This window comes from Dermochelys coriacea, chromosome 8 (assembly GCF_009764565.3).
Source record: "Dermochelys coriacea isolate rDerCor1 chromosome 8, rDerCor1.pri.v4, whole genome shotgun sequence".
NCBI lineage: Eukaryota > Metazoa > Chordata > Testudines > Dermochelyidae > Dermochelys > Dermochelys coriacea.
In genome coordinates, this window is record NC_050075.1 from 87,889,487 (window position 1) to 87,916,910 (window position 27,424).

Below are 27,424 nucleotides of genomic sequence, written 5' to 3' on the forward strand. Positions count from 1 at the left end.
TGTCCAATCTATTTTATCTGATAACCATATTACTTCCATACCAGGTACCTGCACTGGACATCTGCCATAGCAAGTCGCCAGAAAATGCTTGGCTGCCTCCCCGCCACCCTAGCTGGATTCCCAGATATCCACAGATTCCTTCCATATTTGCATCCTGTGTCTGCTCCCAGGCTGCCAAAGAGCGATCAAGGTGCATCAGCTGGTCCCATCTTGGTACCGAGTTCTTTTCTGTGGCTGCATGTAAATATCCCACCACACTTCCAGCAGAAAGGACAATACAGTGACATTGTTCTGACCTGACCCCAACTGCTTCCTGCCCTTCCTGTCTATCCCTATAAACTTTCCCTCTTTTCCCAGTCTGCTGTCAGGGAGCTCTTAGAGGGGCAATGCTCCTTTTCTTTCAGTTAACTGGAAGACCAACTTGCATAATGGTTGCTATGTGCACAGTGGTAGGATGATTAACAAATTGTTTTTATTGATCTTTTACAAATCAAATTTCTACACGCTAAATTCTGTTTTAACTATTACCAGCATAGAACTGGAGAAATGTTATGAATTCCATGCCTACTTTGGATTTAGCAAACAGATCAGGATTTGTCCATAATTTTATTTTAATTTCAGTGTCAAAGATTTTTAAATTATACATTTGTAATCTTATATTCAAAAGCGTCTCAGATGATTAACTGTGAATTTAGGCACCAAATCAGCAAGTATTTGCCTGTTTGGAAGCATAGTCCCAATGAAGTCAAGTTAGGTATATGCTTAAGTACTTTGCTGAATCAGGGCAAGACATGAAAAGAAATTATGAAAATCTAATACAATCAAAAATGACTATATAAATATAAATTTCATTTTTAATGAAGATAAAATATTTCCATATATTTAACTGAAAATGGCCTTGATTCAGCTAAACTCTTAAGCATAGGCTGAAAGTTAAGCATATGCTTAAGTGCTTTGCTGAACAGAGGCCCAATATTTGCATTTGGCACTTAAAATTAAATTGTATTTGACACGTCTAAACTTTATAATACCAAATAAAGATGCTGACCGTGCATAGAAAATGAACACACTTAGATAAAAAGGACTCAGCTTGAATGTCTTCTATCTACATAGCATGTCTAGTAATATGGCCTTCACTATTATTGGATTATTCTAAGTATATGGCACATTCTGATAAAAATAATACAAATGTTTTAGATTGAACAGTTAATAACTTTTTTAAATAGTAGAAAATAAAGTAAGATTGCAAAGTAACAATAAAGCAATTCTTTACAGGAATGTGCATATTTGTTTTGTAAGTATTTGTAATTGCAGAAGTAGTAATAATTCCATTAGAAATTATATATAAACCAAAAAGTCAAAAACAGAAAATAAAATATTTTGACCCCATGTCTTCTCCCATTTATACTGGTGCTTCCCCATTGGTGTCAGTTTTGGTTGCACCATTTTAACAGAGCAGGATTTGTCCCTTAGATTTTAAAGCAATTAGTATATATAAATGGACTGTCATACACCCTATCAAATTTACATCAGATCGACTTGACCAATAACATCTTTCTTTACTGCAAAGTAGAGATGATCCAGAACTAAAACACCAGATCTCAGTTCCTCCAAACATGGGGGAAGTTTGTATTTAGATGCAGATCCTGATCCTGTCTTTGCATTTTGAACCAGAGCACCAATTCTAAACAACTCTTGAACTTGGGGGTCTGGATTCTAGCTTGGTAACTCAGGCCCATCTCTACTGCAGAGGTATAAACAACACCGACAAATTTAAAAGCTCATCAATCAGCATTTACTCTTCTCACCTAGAGAGTCTGGCAGTTGTTGTAACACATTGGATGACAATAGGAGATCTTCAAGAGCTTCACATCCTGATACGTCCAAGTCAACAGTTTCTATCCTGTTTTTTGACATATCCAGGTACACCAGCTGTTTTAACTTCCCTATAGACTTAACAACATGGTATAAACAGGGTTAGCTGAGCAGATATGCATTCCATAGGAATCTCTAATGCTTAACAGAAATGTACAGTAGTAGCCCAGGCTTATCTTTTGCTATCTGAGCATTTATTTTTACCCAGATTGCTGTTGCTTCGATAAAATAAATCTGATTTGAGAGCTTCCCTGTTCAGATAACCACAAAATGAAGAGCTGACATCTGAGAAAGTTGAAAACAATTGATGTTATTTCTAAAAATGATGTGATTATATAAAGCCTAATAAAATAGTGGTCACTAGCATTAAAAATCCTCTAAAATTTGCTATAATTCCAGGCAATTGGAAAATCAACTATTGCTTGTTTTTTGTTGTTTAGATGTACCAGTCCAATCAACTCTGCAAATTTTTTTTCATAAATAAATAAATAAAATAAATAAATAAATAAAAATCACAAAAGGTCATTGGTTCTTCAACTAGGGAACAATCCTAGGAACTCTTACTCACACAATCAGCCTATACTTATGTGAGGGTATGTCTACACTTAAAATGCTGCAGCTGCACCACTGTAGGGCTTCAGCGTATACACTTACTACAGCAATAGCAGGGGTTCTGCCATCACTGTAGTTAATCCACCTCCCCAAGAGGTGGAAGCTAGGTTGACAGACGAATTCTTCTATCAACCTAGCACTGTCTACACTGGGGGTTAGATAGACATAGTTATATCTCCCAAAGATGTGGATTTTTGACACCTCAGACAGATCTAGCATGCCAGTGTAAGTTTTCATTGTAGATCAGCCCCAGTTGTCCTTTACCTCAGTGTGAGACTAGACATGTGAACAAGTCTTTTTAGGGGTCAAGCCGATATGGTCTAAATTTTATACAAGTATGGATGCTGACTTAAAATCTGGCTCGATCTTAAAGCCAATAATTCACTGCCCCCAAATACAATGTTTCAACTGCAGCAATGCCATCAATGATCAATTTGGTTACCCTCAGGTATTCTGTAGCTTTCTGGGATCTCTCTCAAAATCTGTTTAACATTAAAGTGTTAGTAGCCTAAACTGAAGTTAGGTTGTTAGTACTTTCTAAAAAGCTATAACCCTAGTAAAAATGCCAACTATACTTTTAAAGGTTTATCCATGATGAATCACATCTGACAAATCAAATGTAACATTTAGAAAGGAAATTAATTTTGTTCTGCTAGAGTAGCATTGGCACATTAGTCATCACACAAAAGTGCACCTGGAAAAATTAACGTAAGCATTGCTTGTGATTTTTTCTAAGTTTATATCTATTAAACTTGCAGGTAAAATTAACACATTGAAAAAAATAGGCAGAGGTGGACCTACAATAGCAACAAGATAATTGCCAAGTTATTGTGAGATAATGCAGCACAGTAACATTAACATGAGCTACACGCAATTAATTTTTCTTTCAAGTGCTGTTATAATCTACAGCAGTGATTTTCAAACTTTTTTTCTGGTGGCCCAGTTGAATAAAATTGTTGATGCCTGCAATGCAATGGAGCTGGGGATGAGGGGTTTGGGATGTGGGAGGGGGTCAGGGCTCTGGGCTGGGAGTACAGGCTCTGGGGCGGGGACAGGAATGAGGGGTTTGGGCTGGGGGGGGCTCAGGGTTTGGGGAGCGCTCAGGGCTGGGGTAAGGAATTGGGGCATGGGCTTACCTCTGGTGGCTCCTAGTCAGTGGTGCAGTGGGGATGCCAAGGCAGGCTTGCTGCCTGTCCTGGCACCGCAGACCGCACTGTACCCCAGAAGCTGCCAGCAGCAGGTCTGGCTCCTAGGTGGAGGCATGCAAGCAGCTCCACATGGCTCTCGCCTGCAGGCACTGCCTGCCCCCCACTCCCACTGGCCGGGAACCGGCCAATGGGAGTGCAGAGCCAGTGCTAGGGGCGGGTGCAGTGCGCGGCACCCTTTGGCCCCCCGTCTAGAAACCGGACATGCTGCTGGCCGCTTCCACGGTGCAACGTGGTGTCCAAACAGGTAGGGACTAGCCTGCCTTAGCCAGGCAGCCCTGCCGACGGGACTTTTAATCCCCCAGTCGGCGGTGCTGACCAGAATGCCACGACCCAGTGCCTTACATTCCGCAGTTTGAAAACCACTGATCTACAGTAATTACTTTGTTCTTACTGCAAAATTAAATGAGGGATATCAATACTCATGCTTAAATACATAAACCAAAACAGCCCCTGCCTTGACTACCTCATGGACAGCCGTGACAGACATGGGAGCTGCCTAGAATATTTTATGAATGATATATGTTCCACCTGTTTGTTTTTGTTTCTGTGTTCTTTGCTTTATGATTACAAGTAGTTACTTGAAGCAGAGATTACTTCCAGGAAAGGGGATATAGCTTCTGATTTATTAGTATTTAAAGGAAAAAAGACAGTTACCTTTTCCGTAACTGGTGTTCTTCGAGATGTGTTGCTCATGTCTATTTCACAATAGGTGTGTGTGCTCGGCACGTGCACTGGTGCCGGAAGCTTTTCCCTTAGCAGTACCCATAATGGGGAGTGCCCCTTGAGTGGCACCTCCATGGTGCAGTATAAGGGGAGCTGCGCGCTCCCCCCTCCATCAGGTCCTTCTTGCCAAACAACTCCGACAGAGGGGAAGGAGGGTGGGATGTGGAATAGACATGAGCAACGGATCTCGAAGAATACCAGTTATGGAAAAGGTAACTGTCTTTTATTCTTTGAGTGATTGCTCATGTGTATTCTACAATAGGTGATTTCAAGCTATATCTGTTGGAGGTGGGAAGAAGTTCACAAATTCTCAAGATGGAGGACAGCTCTGCTGAACCCGGCGTTATCCCTGGTTTGGGAGATGATCATATAGTTTGAGGTGAACGTGTGAACTGAAGACCTCATAGTGGCCCTACAGATGTCCTGGATGGGGACGTGGGCCAAGAAGGTAGTCGACGAGGCCTGCACTCAAGTTGAGTGCACTTTCACAATCGGTGGGGGGGGGATACCCGCCAGCTCATAACAGGTATGGATGCACGAAGTGATCTAGTTGGAAAGCCGCTGAGTGGAGATCGACCGACCCCTCATGCGCTCAACTGAGGCGATGAACAGTTGGGAGGACTTTCTGAACTGCTTGGTAGAAAGCTTGAGGTAGAAAGCCAGAGCCCGTCACACATCGAACGTGTGGAGATGGCACTCCTCTCTGGACACATGGGCCTTGGGGCAGAGGACCGGCAGAAAAATGTCCTGACCCATGTGATAGGTGGAGACCACCTTCGGGAGAACGCAGGGTATGGGCAGAGCTAGATCTTGTCCTTATGAAAAACTGTGTACGGAGGCTCGGAGGTCAGGGACCTGAGCTCCGAGACCCACCTGGCTGACGTGATCGCGACCAGTAAGGCCACTTTCCACGAGAGGTGGGACTAGGAGCACGTGGCTAGCGGCTCAAACTGGGGGCCCCATGAGACGGGCCAACACCAGGTTCAGGTCCTACTGTGGGATCAGGGGCCTAGCATATTGAAAAAGATGGTCTAACCCCTTAAGGAACCAGCCAGTCATATCATGAGAGAATACCGTGTGACCCTGCACGGGCTGATGGAAGGCCAATATGGCCGCCAGGTGCACCTTAACTGACGAGAGTGCCAGGCCCTGGGCTCTAAGGTGGAGAAGGTAGTCAAGGATAAGCTGGATCGGGGCAGCCACCGTGGAAACACCCCATTCACCCGCCCATCTAGAGAACCGGGACCACTTCGCCAAGTAGGCATGGCACATGGAGGGCCGCCTGCTTTCTTGGAGGATGCATTGAACCCCTTCAGAGCACGTCCTCTCCTCCCTACCTAGCCATTGAGCAGCCACGCCATGAGGTGGAGAGATGCTAGGTTGGGGTGGAGAAGGTGGCCTTGGTCCTGGGAGAGCAGGTCCGGGCGGAACAGCAACGGCCATAGCGGAGCAACCACCAGGCCCGTAAGGGTCCCGTACCAATGTTGCCTGGGCCACGCCAGGGCAATCAGGAGGACCCGGGCCTTGTCTGTCTTTATCTTTTCCAGGACTTTGCTGATCAGTGGGAACACGGGGAAGGCATAGAGAAACTGGCCTGACCAGGACAGGAGGAAGGCATCAGAGATAGCACCCCTTCCCAGTCCCCACCTGGAGCAGAACCGGTCCCACCCTGGGGACAGTGCTGGTTCTGCCAAGTCGCAAACAGGTCCACCTGGGGAGTCCCCTATACTCAGAAAAGCCTGTGAGCCACTTCCGGGTGGAGAGACTACTCATGTTGAAAGGAGAAGTCCCTGCTCAAGCAATCCGCCCACATGTTCTGGGCGCCCGGTAGATGGAAGGCCTTTAGGCAGATGTCGTGAGCTATAAAGAAATCCCACAGCCTGAGGGCTTTGCGGCAGAGGGCAGAGGAGTGGGCCCCACCTTGCCTGTTGATATAGAACATCGAGGCCGTGTTGTCCATGAGGACCCTGACCACTCTGTGAGCGAAAAGCCACGCACGCCAGCCATGCTGCCCTGAGTTCCTTGACGTTTATGTGTAGTGTCAGATCTCGAGCTTACCACAGGCCTTGGGTCTGAATGTTCCCTACATGGGCCCCCCCAACCCAGGTCTGACGCAACGGACACCAGTTCCAGCGACGGGGACCTGTCCCTGAACGGGACCCCTTGGAGCATGTTGCTTGGGGCGGACCATTACCATAGGGAGGCGATCACTGAGTCGGGTACGGTGAGGACTTTGTCCATCCTGTCCCTGGCCTGGGAGAACTCTGAGGCCAACCAGAGGTGGAGGGGCCTCATCCTGAGTCTGGCATGATGGACCACATACATGCATGCCAATATGTGACCTAAGAGCTGGAGGCACGATCTGGTTGTTGTCACCAGGAACCTTGTGACTGTGTTGATGAGCCCCTTCAGGGTCTCAAACCTGTCTGGTGGAAGGGAGGCTCTGGTCGACAAGGTGTCCAGGAGCGCCCCAATAAACGCTATGCATTGAACTGGGACTAATATGGACTTGGTGTTGTTAACCAACAGGCCCAAAGCGGTGCACGTAGACAGGAGGAGCATCATGTGTTCTCTCACCTGTGACCGGGAGCTGCCCTTGACCAGCCAATCATCCAGACAGGGAACGATCTGGACCCTCCAGAACCTGAGGTAGGCCACTACCACTGACATACATTTTGTAAATACCTGGGGGGCAGTGGTCAGGCCAAACAGTAGGACTGTAAATTGATAGTGATTCTGCCCCACCACAGAACGGAGGAAGCGTCTGTGCTCCTCAAATAAATGAATGTGGAAGTACGTGTCCTGCAGATCGAGGGCAGCGTACCAGTCCAGGGAGGGGATGATAGAGGCCAGGGAGACCATGTGGAACTTGAGCTTCACCATGTACTAGTTCAGACCTCGCAGGTCCAGGATGGGCCTGAGTCCTGCTTTGGTCTTCGGGATAAGGAAATAGCGGGAGTAGTACCCCTTGCCTTTGAACTCCCTGGGCACCACTTCCAGTACTCCTAGGCCCAGGAGCTGCTCCACCTCCTGCTTGAGCAGAGCTTCGTGCGAGGGTTCCCCCAGGAGGTCAGGGGTGGGGGATGATTGGGCGGGAAGGAAGTAAACTGGAGGGTGTAGCCCCGGGAGATGCTGCTGAGGGCCCATCGGTCCGAGGTCAACCGCGACCACTCTGGGAGGAAAGCACACAACTAGTTAGAGAAGGGAAGCTTTATTGAGGGTGGATCCCTGATGAGAACTGGCAGAGCACCCCCGAGCATCCCGTCAAAAATGTTTTTTCTCCACCTGCTTGCCCTTGGAGGACCCACATTGGGGGGCAGGCCGAGACTGCCTCTGAGGATGCCTTTTATAGTCCCATGACTTCTTATGGGTGGCCTCGAATTTCGGGTGCGTGGCCTGAGCGGGAGTCTGCTGCAGCTTGAACTTAGATTTAGCAGGAGCTGGAACATAGAGACCCAGAGTCTGCAGGTTCAGGAGGGAGTCTTTCATGCCATGCAGCCTTGTATCCGTTTGTTCCGCAAGCAGAACTTTGCCGTCAAATGGGAGGTCCTGCATGGAGGTCTGCGCCTCACTGGACAGCCCAGAGAGGAGGAGCCATGACGCCCTTCTCATGGACACCGCGGAGGTCATAGACCGCACGGCTGTGTCCGCTGCATCCAAAGCCCTGGCAGCTGCTGTACCCTCCTCCACCAGTGATTTGAACTCCTTCCTATCATGCTCCTGGAGGGAGTCCTCGAACTTGGGCAGGGAGCACCACAGATTGAACTCATACTAGCCCAGGAGAGCCTAGTAGTTTGCCACTCGTAACTGGAAGCTCGAGGACAAATACATTTTTCTTCCAAAAGAGTCCAGCCTCCGTGAATCTTTATTTTTCGGGGTAGGGGCTGGCTGGCCCTGCCATTCCCTGTGGTTGACCGACGTGACCATCACGGAGTTGGGCGCCGGGTGAGTTTATAAGTACTCGTGTCCCTTGGCAGGTACAAAGTACTTGCTTTCTGCCCTCTTAGAGATGGGGGCCAAGGAGGCTGGTGTTTGCCATTTGAAATTTTTGCCACCCCTTCACGGAGAGGCAAGGCTACCCTGCCTGGTGCCGAAGAGGACAGCACATTAAACAGGGAGTCCGAGGGCTCCTCCATCTCCTCTGCCTGGAGGTGGAGGCTTGATGCCACCTTTTTAAAGAGTTCTTCGTGGGCCCTAAAGTCCTCCTGCAGGACATAGGGGGCGGGGCCATAATCGCCTCATCCTGGGAGTGCCAGGAGGCTCGTGCGGTACTCCGGGTGTCTGCTGGCACTAGAGGGTCCACCGCCTGGTAGGTCTCTGGGCATGATGCCGAGGATGCATGTCCCACCAACTCCTTCCTTGGAGGTCAGGAGAGGGAGGCCAACGGTGCTTCCGAGGCTCCGGCCACCAAGTGAGCCCCCATTGGGGGCTGCATCAGGGGCCACGGTGCCCACTGGTACCATTGGGCCGGCCACGGCGCCCGGTGCCACTGCACCTACTGTGGCACTGGCAGGGCCTGCTGTTCGGCCTGGCTTGCCTGGCCCACCGATGGATGTCTACAAATGGAGACCGGGCTGACGTACATCCTGCTGCTGTCCCCGGACCAGGAGGAGTGGTGGTGCTGGGAGCAACGCTGACCACGGGACTGCAATCCTGACATGGAGGACTGCTACCGTTGGTAAGAGCTGCTCTGTGATCGGCTCCGACTGGCGGACCCGCAATGGTGAGACGTCAGCGATCGATGCCCGGAGTTGCAGAGGTGATGCCTTGGCGGAGTCTTGGAGCAGGATTCTGAGCGGGAACGTCGTCGACTTCCATGCCATGGCCGGCTGCAATAACCCCTCCAAGACAAGGACCTTTGGCGACGCCTGCCTCGGTCCCATCAGTATTCGCTCCTTGAGGTGGAGCGGTGCCGAGAGTCTCGGTCTGACGGAACCCAACCAGATAGTCTGGTGGGAGTCGAGGTGATCCAAGTGGACTTTGCCCTGAACGGTTGCTGGGCAGCAAACGGCGTTGGGAATGTTCCCTGGACCGAGACCGGTACCAAGCTGCGGGTGACTGTGGAGATCCCAGCGGTGGTTTGCCCCTGGAGCATGGGGCCAACATCAGCAGTGCTCCTGGTACCAGCATGGACATAACGTCCCGGGCCGCCTGCAGGGCCTCCGGTGTGGATGGCATCCAGACATCCAGGGAGGTCTGCTCCAAAGGGGCCGGGCTAATCCGCTCTACGAGATTCTGAGGCCTGGAGGCTGATGGGGATAGAGGACTGCCTGACATGGGTCTAGCCACTGTCCTGGGTTTCCTTTGGTGCAGCTGGGAAGAAGGCATCTTCCTGGCCTTCTTGGCATGCTCTGAGGACAGGGAATGGTGCCAACTGGTCGATGGCACCGGAATGTCACAGTGCACTGACATTGCAGTGCCTGGTGCCAACTCGGAGAGGTGTGCCGGAGTCGGGGTCAGCGCTGACTCCATTAGAATGGCCCGGAGTCTAATGTCCCTCTCTCTCTTGGTCTGAGGCTTAAACGACTTGCAAATTTTGCAATGATCGCTGATATGGGTTTCTCCCAAACAGCGCAGACAGTTTGCATGCAAGTCACTCCTTGGCATAGATGGCCTACAAGTGCCGCATGACTTAAAACCTGGGGCGCGGGGCATACCCCGGCCCAGGCTCTCTGATTAACTGAACTAACTAAACAGCTAACTAACTACGGGTACCAACACTGAATGAACGAACAGTTCTGGGGATGAGCTACAGCAAAGCTAGAGCAGAGTAGTTCCAATGCACCTTCACTGGCGGCAAGAAGGAACTGAGGGTTTAGGGGAGCGCGCAGCTCCCCTTATACCGCGACTTGGAGGTGCCACTCCAGGGGTCGCTGGGGTGCTCCCCCACTACGGGTACTGCTAGGGGAAAACTTCTGGCACCAGTGCACGTGGCGAGCACGCACACCTATTGTGGAATACACATGAGCAATCACTCAAAGAAGAACTTACGTTTGGTCATTATTAAAATACAGATATGAAACATGGACATTCCAACAACTGAAAAAAAGAAATGACAATCCTTCGAATTATGGTATTAGAGAAGAATTCTGAAAGTATCATGGATAGACCCAAGTAACCAACAAAAAAGTATTGGAGATAATAGAAACTCAGCAAATGCTTGCCAGATGAATGAAAACTATGAAAAGAAAGATTTGAGTTCAGGGCACCTTTTAAGAGATTCAGTGCAAGCCATGTTTATGGGCACTGGAAGAGACAATTGATATAAGAAGAACAAGGCAGAAAAAATAGTTACCTACCATTCTTAACTGTTGGTCTTCAAGATGTGTTGCTCATGTCCATTCCACTCTAGGTGTGCACACACCCATGTATGCGGTCATCAGAGATTTTTGCCTTAGGGGTATCTGTAGGGCTGGCTGTGGTGCACCCTTGAGTGACGCGCTCATGTGTCGCTATATCAGGCACCACCAGCCCGTTCCTTCTTGCCGGCAACTCTGACAGAGGGGCAGGAGGGCAGGTAATGGAATGGACATGAGCAACACTTCTCAAAGAACAACAGTTACGAAAGGTAGGTAACCATTTTTTCTTTGAGTGCTTGCTCATGTCGATTCCATTTTAAGTGACTCACAAGCAGTATCAATGGAGATGGGCTCAGAGTTCACAGTCTTGCAACTTGCAGCACTGCTCTGCCAAAGCCAGCATCATCTCGAGCTTGCTGGGCAAGTGTATAATGAGAGACAAACGTTTGGAGAGATGATCAGGTAGCAGCCCTACAGTTCTCTTGGATTGGCACCTGTGCCAGGAAGGCCGTAGATGACGCTTGTGCCTAGGTCAAGTGTGCCATCACAATGGTCAGCGGAGACACTTCACCAGCTCATAGCAGTAGCAGATGCAGGCTGTGATCCAGGATGAAATCCTCTGAGCAGACACTGGGAGACCTTTCATTCTGTCTGCCACCACAATGAACAACTGCACTGACTTACAATATAGCTTTGTTCTATCTATATTGAAGTGTCCTCCTGACATCCAGGATGTGTAGCCTGCACTCCTCATCTGATGCATAAGCCTGGAAAGACGGGTAAGTATGTCATGGCCAGTATGAAACTGGAAAATGACCTTGGGAGGAAACACTGGATGTGGTCGCAGATGGACCTTATCCTTGTACAAGACCATATAGGGTGGCTCCGAAGTAAATGCCCTGATCTCGGACTCCCTGTGGGCTGACGTTATTGTGACTAGGAATGAAACCTTCCAGGAGAGAGCAGGAAGCCCCATGAGCCACGACAGCACGAGATTCAGTTCCCAGGGAGGGACGGGATCCTGGGTAGAGATGCTCCTGACCTTTCAAAAACTGTGCCATCATGTCATAAGTGAAGATCAACCTGCCTTGGACCGGAGGATGGAAAGTCGAGATAGCAGCCAGCTGGACCTTGATTGAAGACAGGGAAAAACCATGGAGTTTGAGGTGCGGCAGATAATCCAGGATATCCTGCAGCAGGGCCTGCTCAGCCTGAATATGCTGTTCTAGGCTCAGGACGTGAACCTTTTCCATTTGGCCAGGTAAACCACTCTGGTGGAGGGTTTTCTGCTACCCAACAAGACCTGCTGAACATGGGCCAAGCATGCCTGTTCGTCTATGCTTAACCATGCAGGATCCCAGCTGTCAAGTGCAGTGCCATCAGGTTCGAGTGCAGAAGGCTGCTGTGGTTCTAGGACAGCAGATCCAGCCAGAGGGGCAGCTGCAGTGGGACGGTCACTGAAAAGCTCAGCAACATGCCAAACCAGTGCTGGCAAGGCCACGCAGGGGCTATTAGGATAATTCTCTCTCTGTCTTGCTTGATCTTCACAAGGACCCTGTGAATCAACAGCACTGGCGGGAAGACATACATCAGCACCCCCGACCACGGAATGAGAAAGGCATCTGATAGGGAGCACCTGTCCATCCCCTGGATTGAACAGAACACATGGCATTTTCTGTTCTGTTTGCACACGAATAGGTCCACCTGGGGGTCCTCACCTCTGGAAGATTATGCTACCTGCCTCAGATGGAGCGACCACTCGTGGTGAGATGAGAAAGTCCTGCTGAGGTGATCTTCTAAGACATTCCTGATTTCAGGCAGGTGTGCAGGTATCAGATTAATGGCATGTCACACATAAAAAAATCCAAAGGAAGAGAGCTTCTTGACAAAGGGCCAAAGACTTGGCACTGCCTTGCCTGTTGATGTAATACATTGCGGTAATATTGTCTATCAGGATCTGAACCACCTTGCCCTTCAGAAGGGACAAGAAAGCCTGACAGACCCAGCGAATCGCTCTGTGGAGGGCCAGATCGTCCCACAATCAGCATCCCTGGGTGCTTATCTTGCCCAGGTGACCTCCCCAGATCAGGTCCGAAGCATCAGAGACCAGGGTCAGTGATGGAGACAGGGTTGCGAACGGGACTCCCTCCAACACCAACCTGGGGTCCAACCACCAATCCAGGAATGACCTGATGTGGTCCAGCACCCTGATTACCTGGTCTAGGTAGTGCCTGTTGAGGATGTAGCCATGCTTACAGAGGCCAGAGATGGAGCTGATCATGGCTGACCATGTATGTACACGTGGCCATGTGGCCCAATCACCACAGGCAGGAGTGAGTCATGGTGAGCAGGTCATTCTTTAAATAGGAGATCAGGTCCAACATGGCCTAAAACCACACTTCCGGAAGGAAGACTCTCGCTTGTGTGGAGTCGAGAACTGCTCCAGTGAATTCTATTAGCTAGACCAGCATTGAAGGTGGATTTTTTCTTGTTTATTAACAGTCCCAGGTCTCAGCAGGTGCAATGCACCAGATCGAGGCTCCTCTGCACTTGCGCCTGAGACCTGCCTTTGATGAGCCAGACATTTCAGGTAAGCAGCCACTGGTGCCATACATTTTGTGAACGCCCTCAGGACTGATGAGAGGCCAAAAGGCAGCACTGTGAATTGAAAATGGCATCCGCCAGGAAACATCTGTGACCTTGGAATATGGAATTAAGCATCCTTCAAGTCAAGGGCAGTGTACCGGATCCAGGGAGGGGATGATGGAGGCCAGGGGAACCATGCGAAACTTTAAACTTTCTGAGAGACTTGTTGAGGTGACACAGGTCCAGAATGGGCATGAGGCTCCCTTTTGCCTTCGGGATTAGGAAGTAGAGGGAATAGAACCCTTTTCCCTTAATGTTCCGAGGGACCTCCTCCACTGCCTCCAGGTGCAGGAAGTTCTCGACCTCTTGGACAAGGAGTTACTCATGAGAAGGAACCCTGAAGAAGGATGGGGAAGGTGGGGAGGTCAAAAATTTCAGGGTATAACCCCGAGATACTATGTCCATCACCCAGCAGTCCAAAGTGACCCACGACCAGGCCGAACGGTGGGGACAAAGACAGTCGAGGAAAGAACAAAATGGATCCAGGGAATTGACTGGGGTGTCACTCTTGAGCATACCTTCAAAATGAGCACTTCTGGCCGCTAGGATGTTTTGCCGGGCCGGGTTGTGCGGGTGAAGGAATGGCAGTGACAACTGAAGCTCATATTTCTATCCCTTCTCCTTGCAGACCCCTGACAAGGCTGACAAGGCCTTGGTGGCGGGGGCAGTCAGAACTGCTTCCATGCAGACTGCAGCATATGCATGCCCAGCAAGCAAAGGGTGGCCCAAGTCCTTTAACCCATGCAGCCTCACATCAGTCTGCTCCAAAAAGAGAGCATTCCCATCGAATAGGAGGTCCTGCATAGAGGTCTGCATCTCTTGGGACAGGCTGGTGGTCTGAAGCCAAGAGCTGGGCCTCATGACCACCGCCAAAGTGATCACCCTAGCTGCCGAGTCCCACACGATCTGGAGGGAGCTCCTAGCCACCGTGGTGCCCTCTTCCACCAGGGTGCTGAATTCATGGGCCAGATCCTGAGGGAGGGACTCCTTGAACTTACGAAGGGAGTCACATAAGATAAAATTGTACCTGCCCAAGAGGGCCTGATGGTTTGCCACCCAGAATTGCAGGCTGGCTGCTGAATAAATTTTTCTCCCCAAAAGATCTTGTCTTTTGTCCTCTTTGTTTTTGGGAGTTGAACTACTGTGCCCCTGCTTGTCCTTTTTGTTGGCTGCAGAGACAACCAGCAAGCCCGGAGGTGGGTGGGTATAAAGGTTCTCGAACACCTTGGTTGGGATGAAGTACTTCTTTTTGGCCCTTTTGGAGGTGGGATGGATGGACAACGGGGTTTGCCAGAGGGTCTTGGCAATTTTCAGGACCCCGTCATGCATTGGTAGTGCAACACGTGCCAGGGTAGCAGCTGAGAGGACATTGAACAAGGTGTCTGCCTGCTTGGCCATCTCCTCCACCTCTAGGCCCAAGTTCTTGGCCACCCATCAAAGCAGGGCCTGGTATGCTTTAAAATTGTCGGGCGGACTAGCCCAGGAGGATCCCGCGACTGCCTCATCTGGGGATGATGACAATGACTGTACCGCCGGGGGAGGCATCAACCCCAGTGGGAGTTTTGGGGTGGACACTATCTCCTCTACCACGACCTCTGAGTGGGTCTAATGCACCGAATCCGGTGCCACCAGTAACACCAGCTGTTGCTCTGAGGTGGCAGCAGATGAGCAATGCGAAGGGGACATCATCATCACCGGCATGCCCATGCACTCCAATATGGCCACTGCACTGGCCGTGCTGCCAAGGCAGCATTGTGAATTTTGGTGCATCCTCAGATGCCCAATCACACCAATGGGGTCTTGGCAAGGGGATGAACTGCTTTTCCGTGCCAGATGAATCCCTTTCCGGTGACCATGGCAGGACAATCAACCCCTGTGACTGCCTGCTGAGCGTCGATGCTGGTGACCAGTGTTTGCAGTGGGAGGATCGGGGTCGGTATCGAGGGGACCAGTGGAAAGGTTGACTGGAATCACAACGGGGAGTGCTCCCACAGGGCAGGGGATCGAGATCTGCACCAAGATGACGACTGGTGGGAGGGTGAATGGAGCTGGTAGTACCGAGACTGGCACCTCCTCCTTGGCGATCCGCGTCAAGATGGCGGGGACTGCAATCACAATGCTGGTGACTGAGGGTAAGCCCCAGAGGATCTGGGCTGTGATGTCAGAGATCTGCAGCACCAAGATGGAGAGCACTGCCTTGTCTCGGGAGATCGGTGGTGCTCCACTGCCCCTTGAGGGGTCTTAGCAGCTGCCTTGCCCTAATAGGGAGCCTTTGCTGTTTCCTGCGGCACATGAGGGAGGAGGCCTCTGCTCTCTCAGAACCAGGGGAGCTTGGTAAGGCATCGATGCTGCCAGAAGTTTGGGTCCCTAACACTCCTGGGAGTCGGTGGTGGATCCTTTAAGCGGCTAAGGGCCCCAACCGTGGAGGCACGTCCACCTGCCTCCAGAGTGGCAGGGAGGCCTGAACTAGGTCTTTTGCCTGATGCCGCATGGCCTTTCTTGTTCTGTGCCGGGGAGCAGTGCTTCTTCATTTTCCTTCTGGGCACCAGCGACAGGGGTGCTGTGCCCGAGGCCAACATACTAGGCAAGTCTTGGTGGGACGGCTCGGAAGCTGGACTAATGGCAGCCTCCATGAGGAGAGCCCGCAAATGAATATCCCGCTCTTTCTGAGTCCTGGGTTGGAAATTTTTACAAATACGACACTTGTCCTTCACATGTGATTTCTTCCAAGCACTTGAGGCAGCTGCTGTGGGGGTCACTTACAGGCATAGGCCTGTTACAGTCCACACAGGGCTTAAACCTCAGAGACCGGGGCATGCCCCGCCTGGGGCAAAGTCTCTGCTGGGACTTTAACTTCTAACTCCTAACCACACTTAACATCTACTTAACACTAACTACTATAAACAACTATTTACGAGGCCCTAAGGCTCGAAGTCAGAAGAGACGAAACCGCTAGCCCTTGCTACGCAAGGAAAGGAGCTCCAACTAACTACAATGGGCAGAAAGAAGGAAGTGAGAGGGCATAGGGCCGGCGGTGCCTAATTAACCGATGCATGAGCGCAGCACTCAAGGGGGCGCCACAGCCGGCCCTACGGATAGCACTAAGGCAAAAATCTCCGACAACGCCGCATGTGGGCACATGCACACCTAGAATGGAACTGACACGAGCAAGAACTTGAAGAAGAAAAAGAAAATCTTGGGTGGACAATGTGGAATCCTAGGTGGATCAAAAGGATTATTTGTCATAAAGAGATTAGCAGATTGTACAGAATGTCTACTATGGTTGCAAACCTCCAGTAACAGAGATGCCACATAAGAAGAAAGGAGAATGTAAGGTGTCACTCATTTTTTAAGTTTTACCTCGGACCATGCTGAGCTACAGGAGGAGGAATCCAGGTGGGAAAATGTGAAACAAAACTCTGGGGTACATAAAGGGGCAGCCCCTGAAGAACAGGCAAAGAGTGAGGCAGAAACTGCTGGGGAGCAGTCTGAAGCCCACTCCTCAGAGGTAGGGGTGTCTGTGATTAGCTATGCTTGAGATTAGCTATGCCTGCATAAGCTTAAAAGTAAGACAGATATGTGTTTAAATCTTTTATTGTGTTAAAAAACAACCCTTTTCTCTTGTTATGCTTTGTCCCTACTGTTGAGATTAAACAATAGTTTTGGGTCACTCTATTCACCATGGGTCACAGCTCCTTTAGCGAAGACTTTCAGGTACCAGATGCAGTCAGGCTTGCTGAGGAATTACAGGTGGCACACAGGGTACTGTAGTCCTGGCCGTGGTCTAAGAGTGGGAAAACTGCAGGAGTCCTCCCAAGCATAGGTAAAAGGCTGATTGCTGAAGGAGGAGCACTTGGAAAGACCAAGGAAAAGGTGCAGAGAGCTCTGAACTATGACTGCATCTTACTGGATAGTTGTTCATTAATAGGGATTTTACATTTTACTCTGAAACACCCAATACTGGCCACTATCAGAAACAGGATAAGGACTAAGTAGGCCATTGGTATGGCAATTCTCACATTCTTAAGTATGTGAAATGCATTATTTGGTAAAAATGGAAGACTAGCTCAGCAAGTTTGGACATAATTTATCTCGAGATAAACTGGTAGTTTCTACTGAATGTTTCTAAAAACGTATACAGAGTATTTGGTCTCATAGCTGCCAATTTGGTTTTGACTTAGAACCTAATCTAAGCAGTAAGGTTAATTAGTTTCCTAGTAGAGTCCTGTTAGCACAAATGACCTCCTTGTACATTAAGCAGTGGTGGCTGTGGTCTTGCTTGTTGGAAAAAGTGTGTGCCTTTTAAGGGCTTGAGAGCTACAGACCAGGTTAGTGTAGGGACGCTGACCCAACCCCCAGATGACCAGAAGAGAGGGGAGACTATATAGGTCCATACCCATACAGGAAAAGCCATCTTTTATCTAGAGCAGCACCCACCCTCCCTCCCGTGAAAGTGGTTAAATACTGGGTTTTGTCAGGATCCACTGTGGGCACTGCACTAGTCGCTCCTTTCTCAGAGGACTGGGAAGGAATTTTTCTCTCACCTGAGTGGCCAAGGTGAAGCAGGGTTTTTTTCGCCTTCCCCACACAGGTTCAGGGGAACTTAGTTGGGGCAAACATGAAAGGGGAGTTAGGCTATGATGTCACAACTCATTGTATAAACACGGGGTAGTGCACATACTCTGTAATGAAGGAATACAGTGATTAAATAAAATGAATTAGTAAAGGATTTGAAGAGATATTCTTTGAAAGAGCAGAAACAGGTGAACTCGGAGAGCTAAAGCCGCACTCCTTGTTAGCCCTCCTTTAACCTTCATACAAAGTGGGGAGATGGTGAGGTCCCAGCAGCAGGTTGGCTGGGTAAGGGGGAGGCCTGACAGAAGCCACTATATATATTTATATAGTGAAATAATTATAGAATTACCTGCACTGTACACTTTTATCTGCAGATACCCACAGACATTTAAGAATAAAGTTGCGACCTAAATAAACCACATCCAGTGTTTCCTGTCCAAGCAGGAAATTCTTATTGCTAAGTAACACAGCTTTGCAACTGGCTAGCTGTTCCTAGGATTGTTGGGCCTAGTAAAGAAGTGGGGCAGAGGGTAGCTTCCCATCTCTGGAACACCATCATCACTCCTCATTGTCTCTCACACAGCCCCCACAACAGACTCATTCAAGTTTCTAGAGCCTTCAGTTACATTTATCTCTCAGAGCTATTGCAGTGTGAGAGAGATGGATTGGCCTGAGGTACAGAGGAGGAAACAGTCTCAAAGTCCCAGTTTCCATTCCTGTTTTCAGTTCCATTTTAGAACTGTCAGCTGAAATTCTCTTTCCTGCACATACCATTCAATATCCCTGGATGAAACAATTGGGAATGAAACTCCACTCCTCTCACTGGAACATCTGCAACACATGCATTCATCATGCCCCAGCTGAAGTGGAGAGGCTGATTTATAGACTTAACTCTTGGGGAGGTGTAAAGGGTGTTCATATAAAGACCATCTGATTGCATCTGAAAGACATTCTCTGAGAAAAAAGAAAAGGAGTACTTGTGGCACCTTAGAGACTAACAAATTTATTAGAGCATAAGCTTTCGTGAGCTACAGCTCACTTCATCGGATGCATCGGAATGCATCCGATGAAGTGAGCTGTAGCTCACGAAAGCTTATGCTCTAATAAATTTGTTAGTCTCTAAGGTGCCACAAGTACTCCTTTTCTTTTTGCGAATACAGACTAACACGGCTGCTACTCTGAATTCTCTGAGAAGAGACTGAGGTATCTGCAGGCACTGAATAGATTAGTGCTGTGAGGATGTTTTTGACTGTGAGCACAAACAGATAGGGCCAGAATTTGGCTTAATGGGTATATTGTTTGAATTAGAAATGCGCATGCAGGATTTGTTTCTCTAGATGTTACACTATATAGTGTCTTTGTGCCACAACAAAGCACAAAGTGAATCATGAGGAGATTCAGGCCTCAGATTGTACATGCAAGCCATGGATATGCCTTCTCCTGCATCAGGATGTATGAAGGACTCTCTGAGCATACTCAGTAATTTCCTATGAGACCATTTACAAGTGTCTGCCCACTAAATATGTCAATAGAGCTAGGTGGAATAAGAGTTTTTTTCCTTCAGAAGGGGCAGCATGGAAGGCGTACTGAGGTATTCCAGTAGTAACTAAAGAGAGGGGATTTTCACCCTAACAAACAGCCTCTGGGGAGTGCAACCCACGATGCTCGCCAAGCTTCCATAGCCCATCTGTCATAGAAGTTATTTTCACCCTAACTAAGCCAGATGGATCAACATCCATTTTCCTTCCATCTGACAGGAAAACACAATAACTACCCTAGCATTCAAAAACCCATATAGTTTAAGAAAATGACAATTTACAAATGTATGACCAAAAAAACAAATAAAGTGGACCTTTCCACATATTAAAACAAGATTCAACAGAATTATACAATGCTACTATAGAGCAATATTTCCTCATTTCAATATTATTGTGCAATAATGCAACGTTTAAAATGTCTTGTTTTATTTCACACCACATTCTAAGATGGAGATCTCCATCTATTATTAAATGAAAATAATTCCTCTGTGTGTATACACACACACACACACACACACACACACACAATTATTCATTATATCTTACAAGAAAATAATTACATAATATAAATGTCCATACCCCAGGCAGTATCTGAAGTGAATTATTGTCCATCCACAATTCCTTTAGGTTTTGTATTTGTTCCAGAACCTCAGGCTAGAGAAAAAATAAATAGACACTCATTAATTCTGCATTTTTTTCCAAATGGTTTCCCTGTCCTCCTTCCTTCTTTATAAATATATTAATCATCTATGTCAGGCTTTCAGAAATAAAAATTAATAAAGCAGTACAGTTCTTTAATTTACATACATTATTGTTCTTTATCAAATGGTACAGGAAATCTCAGAAAGCTCTCTAGCAGAAATGGATGCAAAGGCCTTAGAAAATCTTGATGCAATTAGAATATCAGCTGTCAAAATGTAATTTCTGAATAAAACAGAGAACAGAAGTCAGGACTGTGGAGCTTCAAGATAGATGTGTTGACTTGAAAGACTAGGTCTTAGTTTGGAGCTTAGGTTAAATTTTGCTTTTGGCATAATATACAGTCGTAACAGTGAGGGCAGCATAACAGTGTACACTTTGCTCTGCTACTGGAGCATCTAAGGCACTTCTGAATTACTTATATCTCCCAAATCCTCGATCTCAGCAATGATTTTAAGAATCCACTTTTTCAAGACTAGAAGACTTTAGTGATAGCAAGACCCACTCTTTGAGTATCGTATGTCTCAGGCACACTTCAGCTTTTTAGTCAAATTATTGCTTGTGAAAAAAAAATCAAGAAACAGCTTTATTAGCAGGCTTCAGATACTTGCATAATGTAAGATTGGGCAACATTTCATTTGTGAAACTAACTTCATTGGCTTAATTTTTTTATTACACTTAAAACTAGACTGTTAAAATAGGAAATCTGTCATTTTGTAGTATTGATTTTTGTACATTTCTACAGTAATTTTTTGCTTTTTGCAAAAATTTTCCGTCAGAAAAATCAAAAAAATATTTTGTTTTGGGTCAGTTCGTGATATTGGAATATTTTGTTTCATTGAACTGACCTGAAATGCTTTACTGCATTGCTCTATCAGCGCCCTGCCTTATGGAAGTTGTCATTCAGAGCCCCATTCTCTCCTATTAGCCAGTGTCAAAAGGCGGGGCTTCTCCCCAGCTTTCAAGGACTTACAACTACCCCTGCAGTCTTCTTTTTAGTCAGGCTTTTATTGTCCATACTTAAGCAAGCAACCAAATCAGTTCCTCAACTCACTCTTTGCTTTGTGGAAGAAAACACAGTCTTCTCTCTTAGTCTGGTTGCAACAAATTAGAGACAGTTTTTTGGTTTTTTTTTAGTACTTGCAAGGGGAGAGTATACCAGATAGGGGCTCCCCTGTTCCAGTCAGGTCTCTCTTAGATAAACTGCCTACAGAAGTGGTGAGATTAAAATGTATGTTTTGCATAGTGGTGGCCTTAAAATACACACAGCTGTCATTAGCGTGGAAAAGTAGGTGTCCTGTCAGGGCAGTTCCTTGTCCCGTACCCTTCCAACAAACGTTGTCATGACAACAGTGACAACTTCCCCAGACTTCAGTTTACGTACACACTGAAGCTGGGTTGTTTTTTTTAACATGATATACATATGATATATACATATATAATGTATCATTATATGTATATATGATATTATATCTGGTAGAAACTTTCTCCTTTTAAAACCTCCTCCTGTTCTGTGATTTATATAATTATGCAAAAGAGCACTCTTTCCATAGTAGTGAACTGTAATGTCACTAACGCTTCAGAATCAGTTTTAACATATTACGCATGCCAGTCAGAAATGTATGGTTTGCACTGCCAACAATATGTGCATGCAACGAAACATACAGACGTATAACTAGATTTCTCTAATAAGAATTTACCTGGATTTATGATTAATGACAATCTTTACTTCACATACAGTTCCTCAGAAATTATTTATATTAGAGGAAATGGGTCAAATCCTGTGGTATTATACCCTTGCAACCGAATGGATTTTTCGTATACTGTGAGAAGTTCAGATACAGAGTCCTGAGTTCACGTTTACCCATTATATTAAGTGCATACATTTTTCACTCAACCAGAATTTGTCACCATTTCCATCCTAATAGGTCCATTTCTTATTTCTGAAATAAAGTACATCTCTTTCAGACAATAATGCTGGCATCTATTTTGCTGCACATTATCCAAATAAAGAAATATTTCCACGTATCTCTTTGGACTTTCTGGAAAGAGCCAACATATCCTAATCTCTGGCAATTTCAAAATTGTTTTTGAAGAACATTAAATCTTATTTTTCAAATAAAAAGCTTACAGTTTAATGTTAGATCATTCCTGGACTTCTGTGCTTTCTCACAGATAGGCTTACTGTGGCTAATTGATCAACAGCATAACTCCATACACAAGGGATGAATCTGCCCCAAAATATTGGTACATACAAACATGCTGTTTTACAAAGGCCTAGACCATGACAGAGATCTCTGGCAGTTGAAAGCCTTACGGAAGATACCTCAGTGAAAGTCAATTGGACTTAGGCTCCTAAGTCAGATAAGTGCTTTTTAAAAAGTTTAGCCCTGCTAGTAAGGGTAGTATGCCACTTAGTGCCAAATGTGGTGGTAGCTTTGGAAATACTAACACCTGTTCAAAAGTAACTATGATGGAATCACCAATTCATTTAACGTATTGGTAGGCCTCCCACATCTATTAGTTGTTATTGATATTCACTTCCAACTTCAGCCTGATTTCAAACAACTTGCTGGAATTGAAAGGTCCTGTAATTCCATTACCAATCCTCTGTGCCATGGTAAATTCATTATTTTACTAATAAATGTGCCCAGTGCCAAAACATCTTTTAAGTTAAAAATGTAATTCTCCATGTATAAAAGGTCTAACACACACACACATTCTACCAAAACTTTTTTCCTTACCAGCTCAGAGAACTCATTATTGCCTAGGTCAAGCCTCTCCAGCTGCGTCAGTTTGTGCATTGACCTGTAACAGACAAGGAAAATATGTAAGGTGAAAATTTTACCTTGAAATTTTGGGCCAAATTCTGCTCTGTTATACCAGATAAAGGAATTACATCAGATTTACATGGACATAAGAGCAGAGTCTATACAATTTGTTTCAGATTTAAGGCATATTAGCTTAAGTTTCTGAAGCAAAAAATATTACTTCTAATACAAAGATAGCCACAAGGAAGCAAATTGAACCATTCTATAATTTTATTGATTTAACCTGAGTCACTCCACGAATGAATTTGACCCAAGTATTTAAAAAAAAATATAAAGCCATATATATTTTCACAATTCTAATAAAAACTTTTATATATACCACCCCCAAAAATGAATTAGGGGCTTTACAGAAAAAGTAGAAAGACATGGTCCTTGCCCCAAAGAGTTTGAGCCTAATTTCAGGCATGACATAATGACACTGACATTCATCCATGTGCAGAGGCGCAGCACAGAGTCTACGTAACAATTAATTCCCACGTAAACCCTATTTAGAGTGCTTATGCTAGCCTGAAGTAATGCACAGTCCTGAGACTAGTCTTCTTCTCATGGGCAATTCTGGCCCTGCATATATGTAACAAACAATAGGAGGAAATGGAGTGAGAAAAGAAAAGGAATATACAGTAATAACATTACTAGATTACTCTGTTATAGTACATTTACATTTTATTGATAATCTGAAAAAGACAATTACCTTTTCCGTAACTGGTGTTTTTCGAGATGTGTTGCTCATGTCTATTCCACAATAAGTGTGCGTGCTCGCCACGTGCACTGGTGCCGGAAGTTTTTCCCCTAGAAGTACCTGTAGGGGGGAGTGCCCCTCCGCGACCCCTGGAGCGGTGCCTGCCAGGCGCGGTATAAGGGGCGCTGCACTCCCCCCCACCCTCAGTTCCTTCTTGCCAGACAACTCCGACAGAGGGGAAGGAGGGTGGGATGTGGAATAGACATGAGCAAAACATCTCGAAGAACACCAGTTACAGAAAATGTAACTGTCTTTTCTTCTTTGAGTGATTGCTCATGTGTATTCCACAATAGGTGATTCCAAGCTATATCTGTTGGAGGTGAGTAGGAGTTCACAAGTTCTTGGGACGGAGTACCGCCCTGTGGAACCCGGCATCATCCCTGGCCTGGGAGACGATCGCATAGTGCAAGGTGAACGTGTGAACTGAAGACCACGTAGCAGCCCTACAAATGTCCTGGATGGGGACGTGGGCCATGAAGGCAGCCGATGATGCCTGCGCCCGAGTCGAGTGTGCCCTCACAATGGGCGGCTGGGGAACCCCTGCCAGCTCATAACAGGAACAGATGCACAAAGTGATCCACTTAGAAAGCTGCTGAGTGTAAATCAGCTGACCCTTCGCGCGCTCAGCAGAGGTGACGAACAGTTGCAAAGACTTTCTGAACGGCTTGGTCCGCACGAGGTAGAAAGCCAGAGCTCACCTCATGTCAAGCGTGTGGAGACGGCGTTCCTCACTAGTCACGTGAGGCTTGGGGCAGAGGACTGGCAGAAAAATGTCCTGACCCATGTGATAGGCGGAGACCACCTTCGGGAGGTACACAGGAGGTGTGGGCAGAGCTGGACCTTGCCCTTGTGAAAAACTGTATATAGCGGTTCGGAGGTTAGGGCCCTGAGCTCCAAGACCCGCCTGGCCGACATGATAGCTACCAGGAAGGCCACCTTCCATAAGAGGTGAGACCAGGAACACGTGGCCAGTGGTTCAAACAGAGCCCTTGTGAGACAAGCCAGCACCAGGTTTAGGTCCCACTGTGAAACCAGGGGCTTGGAATATGGATAGAGATGGTCCAAACCCTTAAGGAACCGGCTGGTCATAGCATAGAAAACACTGTGTGCCCTTGCACCAGGGAATGAAAGGCTGATATGGCCACCAAGTGTACCCTGACTGACAAAGGCACCAGTCCCTGGGCCCTCAGGTGGAGGAGGTAATCAAGGACAAGCTGGATCGGGACAGCTGTCGAGGAAACACCCTGGCGAGGAAACACCTCGAAAACCAAGACCACTTCGCCACACAGGAGCAGTGAGTGGAGGGCCGTCTACTTTTGAGGAGGATGCGCTGAACCTGTTCCGAGCATGTCCCTTCCTTGTCACTGAGCAGACACACCGTGAGATGAAGCATTGCTAGGTTGGACTGGAGAAGGCGGCCCTGGTCCTGAGAGAGCAGGTCCGGGCGGAGCGGAAACTGCCATGGCGGAGCTACCGCTAGTCCCAAGAGGGTCCCATACCAGTACTGCCTGGGCCATGCTGGGGCAACAAGGAGTACCCTGTCTTTGTCCGTCTTTATTTTCTCCAGGGCCCTGCTGACTAGACAGAATGGGGGAAAGGTGTAGAGAAGCCGGCCTGACCAGGACAGGATAAAGGCATTGGAGATAGTGCACCTCCCCAGGCCCCCCCCCAGAGCAAAACTGGGGGCATTGCTGGTTCTGCCAAGTCGCGAATAGGTCCACCTGGGGAGCCCCCCCCTTTAGAAGAGCTGGTGAGCCACTTCTGGGTGTAGAGACCACTTGTGCTGAGAGGAAAAATTCCTGCCCAAGTGATCTGCCCTCACATTCCAGACGCCCGGCAGGTGGAAGGCTTTTAGGTAAATGTCATGGGCTATACAGAAGTCCCACAGACTGAGGGCTTCGTGGCAGAGGGCAGAGGATCAGGCCCCGCCTTGCCTATTGATATAGAACATTGAGGCTGTGTTGTCCATGAGGACCCTGACTACCTTGCCCTCCAGGTGAGAGTGGAAGGCCATGCACGCCAGCCGTACCGCCCTGAGTTCCTAGACGTTTATATGAATGGGTAGGTCTTGTAGAGTCCACAGGCATTAGGTCTGAAAGTTCCCCACATGGGCCCCCCCAAACCAGGTCCGAAACCAGACCACCACTGCAGGCATTGTTTATCAACAGACACAGGGCAGTACATGTGGACAGGAGGAGTGCCACATGATCCCTCACCTGTGACCAGGAGGTGCCTTTGACTAGCCAGTTGTCCAGATATGGGAATATTTGGACCCCCTGGTGTCTGAGGTAGGCTGCTACCACCGCCATACACTTCGTAAAGACCCTGTGGGCGGCAGACAGACCAAATGGTAGGACTGTGAATTGGTAGTGACTCTGTCCCACCATGAGACAGAGGAAGCGTCTGTGCCCCTCGAATACGTGGATGTGGAAGTACGCATCCTGTAGATCGAGGGCAGTGTACCAGTCCCGAGGATGCAGGGAGGGGATGATGGAGGCCAGGGAAACCGTGCGGAGCTTGAGTTTCACCATGTAGTGGTTCAGGCCTCGCAGGTCCATGATGGGCCTGAGCTTCCCTTTGGCCTTCGGGATAAGGAAATACCGGGAGTAATACCCCTTGCCCAGGAACTCCTTGGGCACCGCCTCTATAGCTTCTAGGTCCAGAAGCTGCCCCACCTCCTGCTCGAGCAGAACCTCATGAGAGGGATCCCCCAAGAGGGACGGGGCCGGAGGGTGGTTGGGCGGGGAGGAGGTAAACTGAAGGGTGTAACCTCAGGAGATGGTGTTGAGGACCCATCAGTCCAAAGTGAGCCGTGACCATTCCGGGAGGAAAGCACACAACTGATTGGAGAAAGGGAGCTTTATTGGGGGTAGGTCCCTGCTGAGAACTGGAGGGGTACCCCTGAGCATCCCGTCAAAAGCGCCTTTTGCCCACTTGCTTGACCTTAGAAGACCCACGCTGTGGGGCAGGCCAGGATTGCTGTTGTGGGCGATTTCTATAGTCCTGCTGCTTTTTGTGGGAGGTCTCGTAGTTCGGGAGGGCGGCCTGGGCAGGAGCCTGCTGCGGTTTGAACTTGGGTTTTGCCGGAGGAGGGACATAGAGGCCCAAGGTCTGGAGGGTCATGCGGGAGTCTTTCATACCATGCAGCCTTGTGTCTGTTTCCTCAGCAAACAGAGTCTTCCCATCGAAAGAGAGATCCTGCATTGACAACTGTGCTTCGCTGGAGAGCCCAGAGAGCAGAAGCCATGATGCCTGTCTCATGGACACCGCTGAGGCCATGGACCGTGCAGCCATGTCCACTGCATCCAAAGCAGCCTGCAGGGATGGCCTTGTGGCCGCCGCCCCTTCCTCCACGAGCACCTTAACTCCTTCTTATTGCACTCCCGGAGGGAGTCCTCAATCTTGTGGAGGGATTCCCAGAGGTTAAACTTGTAGCACCCAGGAGAGCCTGATAGTTTGTTACTCGTAGCTGAAAGCTTGACGACAAGTAAACTTTTCTCCCGAAAATATCCAGCCTCCAAGAGTCTTTGTTCTTGGGGGTCGGGGCTGGTTGCCCCTGCCCCTCCCTGTGGTTGACCGACTTGACCACCAAGGAGTTGGGCGCTGGGTGGGTAAACAGATACTCGTCTCCCTTCGTGGGTACAAAGTACTTGCGCTCCGCCTTTTTAGAGATGGGAGC

At 48.0% G+C, this 27,424-nt stretch overlaps 1 protein-coding gene across 4 annotated transcripts in view; it reads right to left on the reverse strand.

The window, feature by feature from the left end:
• The window catches only part of LRRC7 (leucine rich repeat containing 7), a 380,755-nt gene that overhangs the window by 132,256 nt on the left and 221,075 nt on the right, over nt 1-27,424 (reverse strand). For all 4 annotated transcript variants that reach the window (XM_043490855.1, XM_043490857.1, XM_043490856.1 and 1 more), the window contains exons 8-10: nt 22,920-22,983; nt 20,056-20,130; nt 1,809-1,953 (exon numbers count right to left, since the gene is read on the reverse strand). In XM_043490855.1, coding sequence (XP_043346790.1) covers nt 1,809-1,953; nt 20,056-20,130; nt 22,920-22,983 — 284 coding nt within the window. The remainder of the gene's footprint in view (nt 1-1,808; nt 1,954-20,055; nt 20,131-22,919; nt 22,984-27,424) is intronic.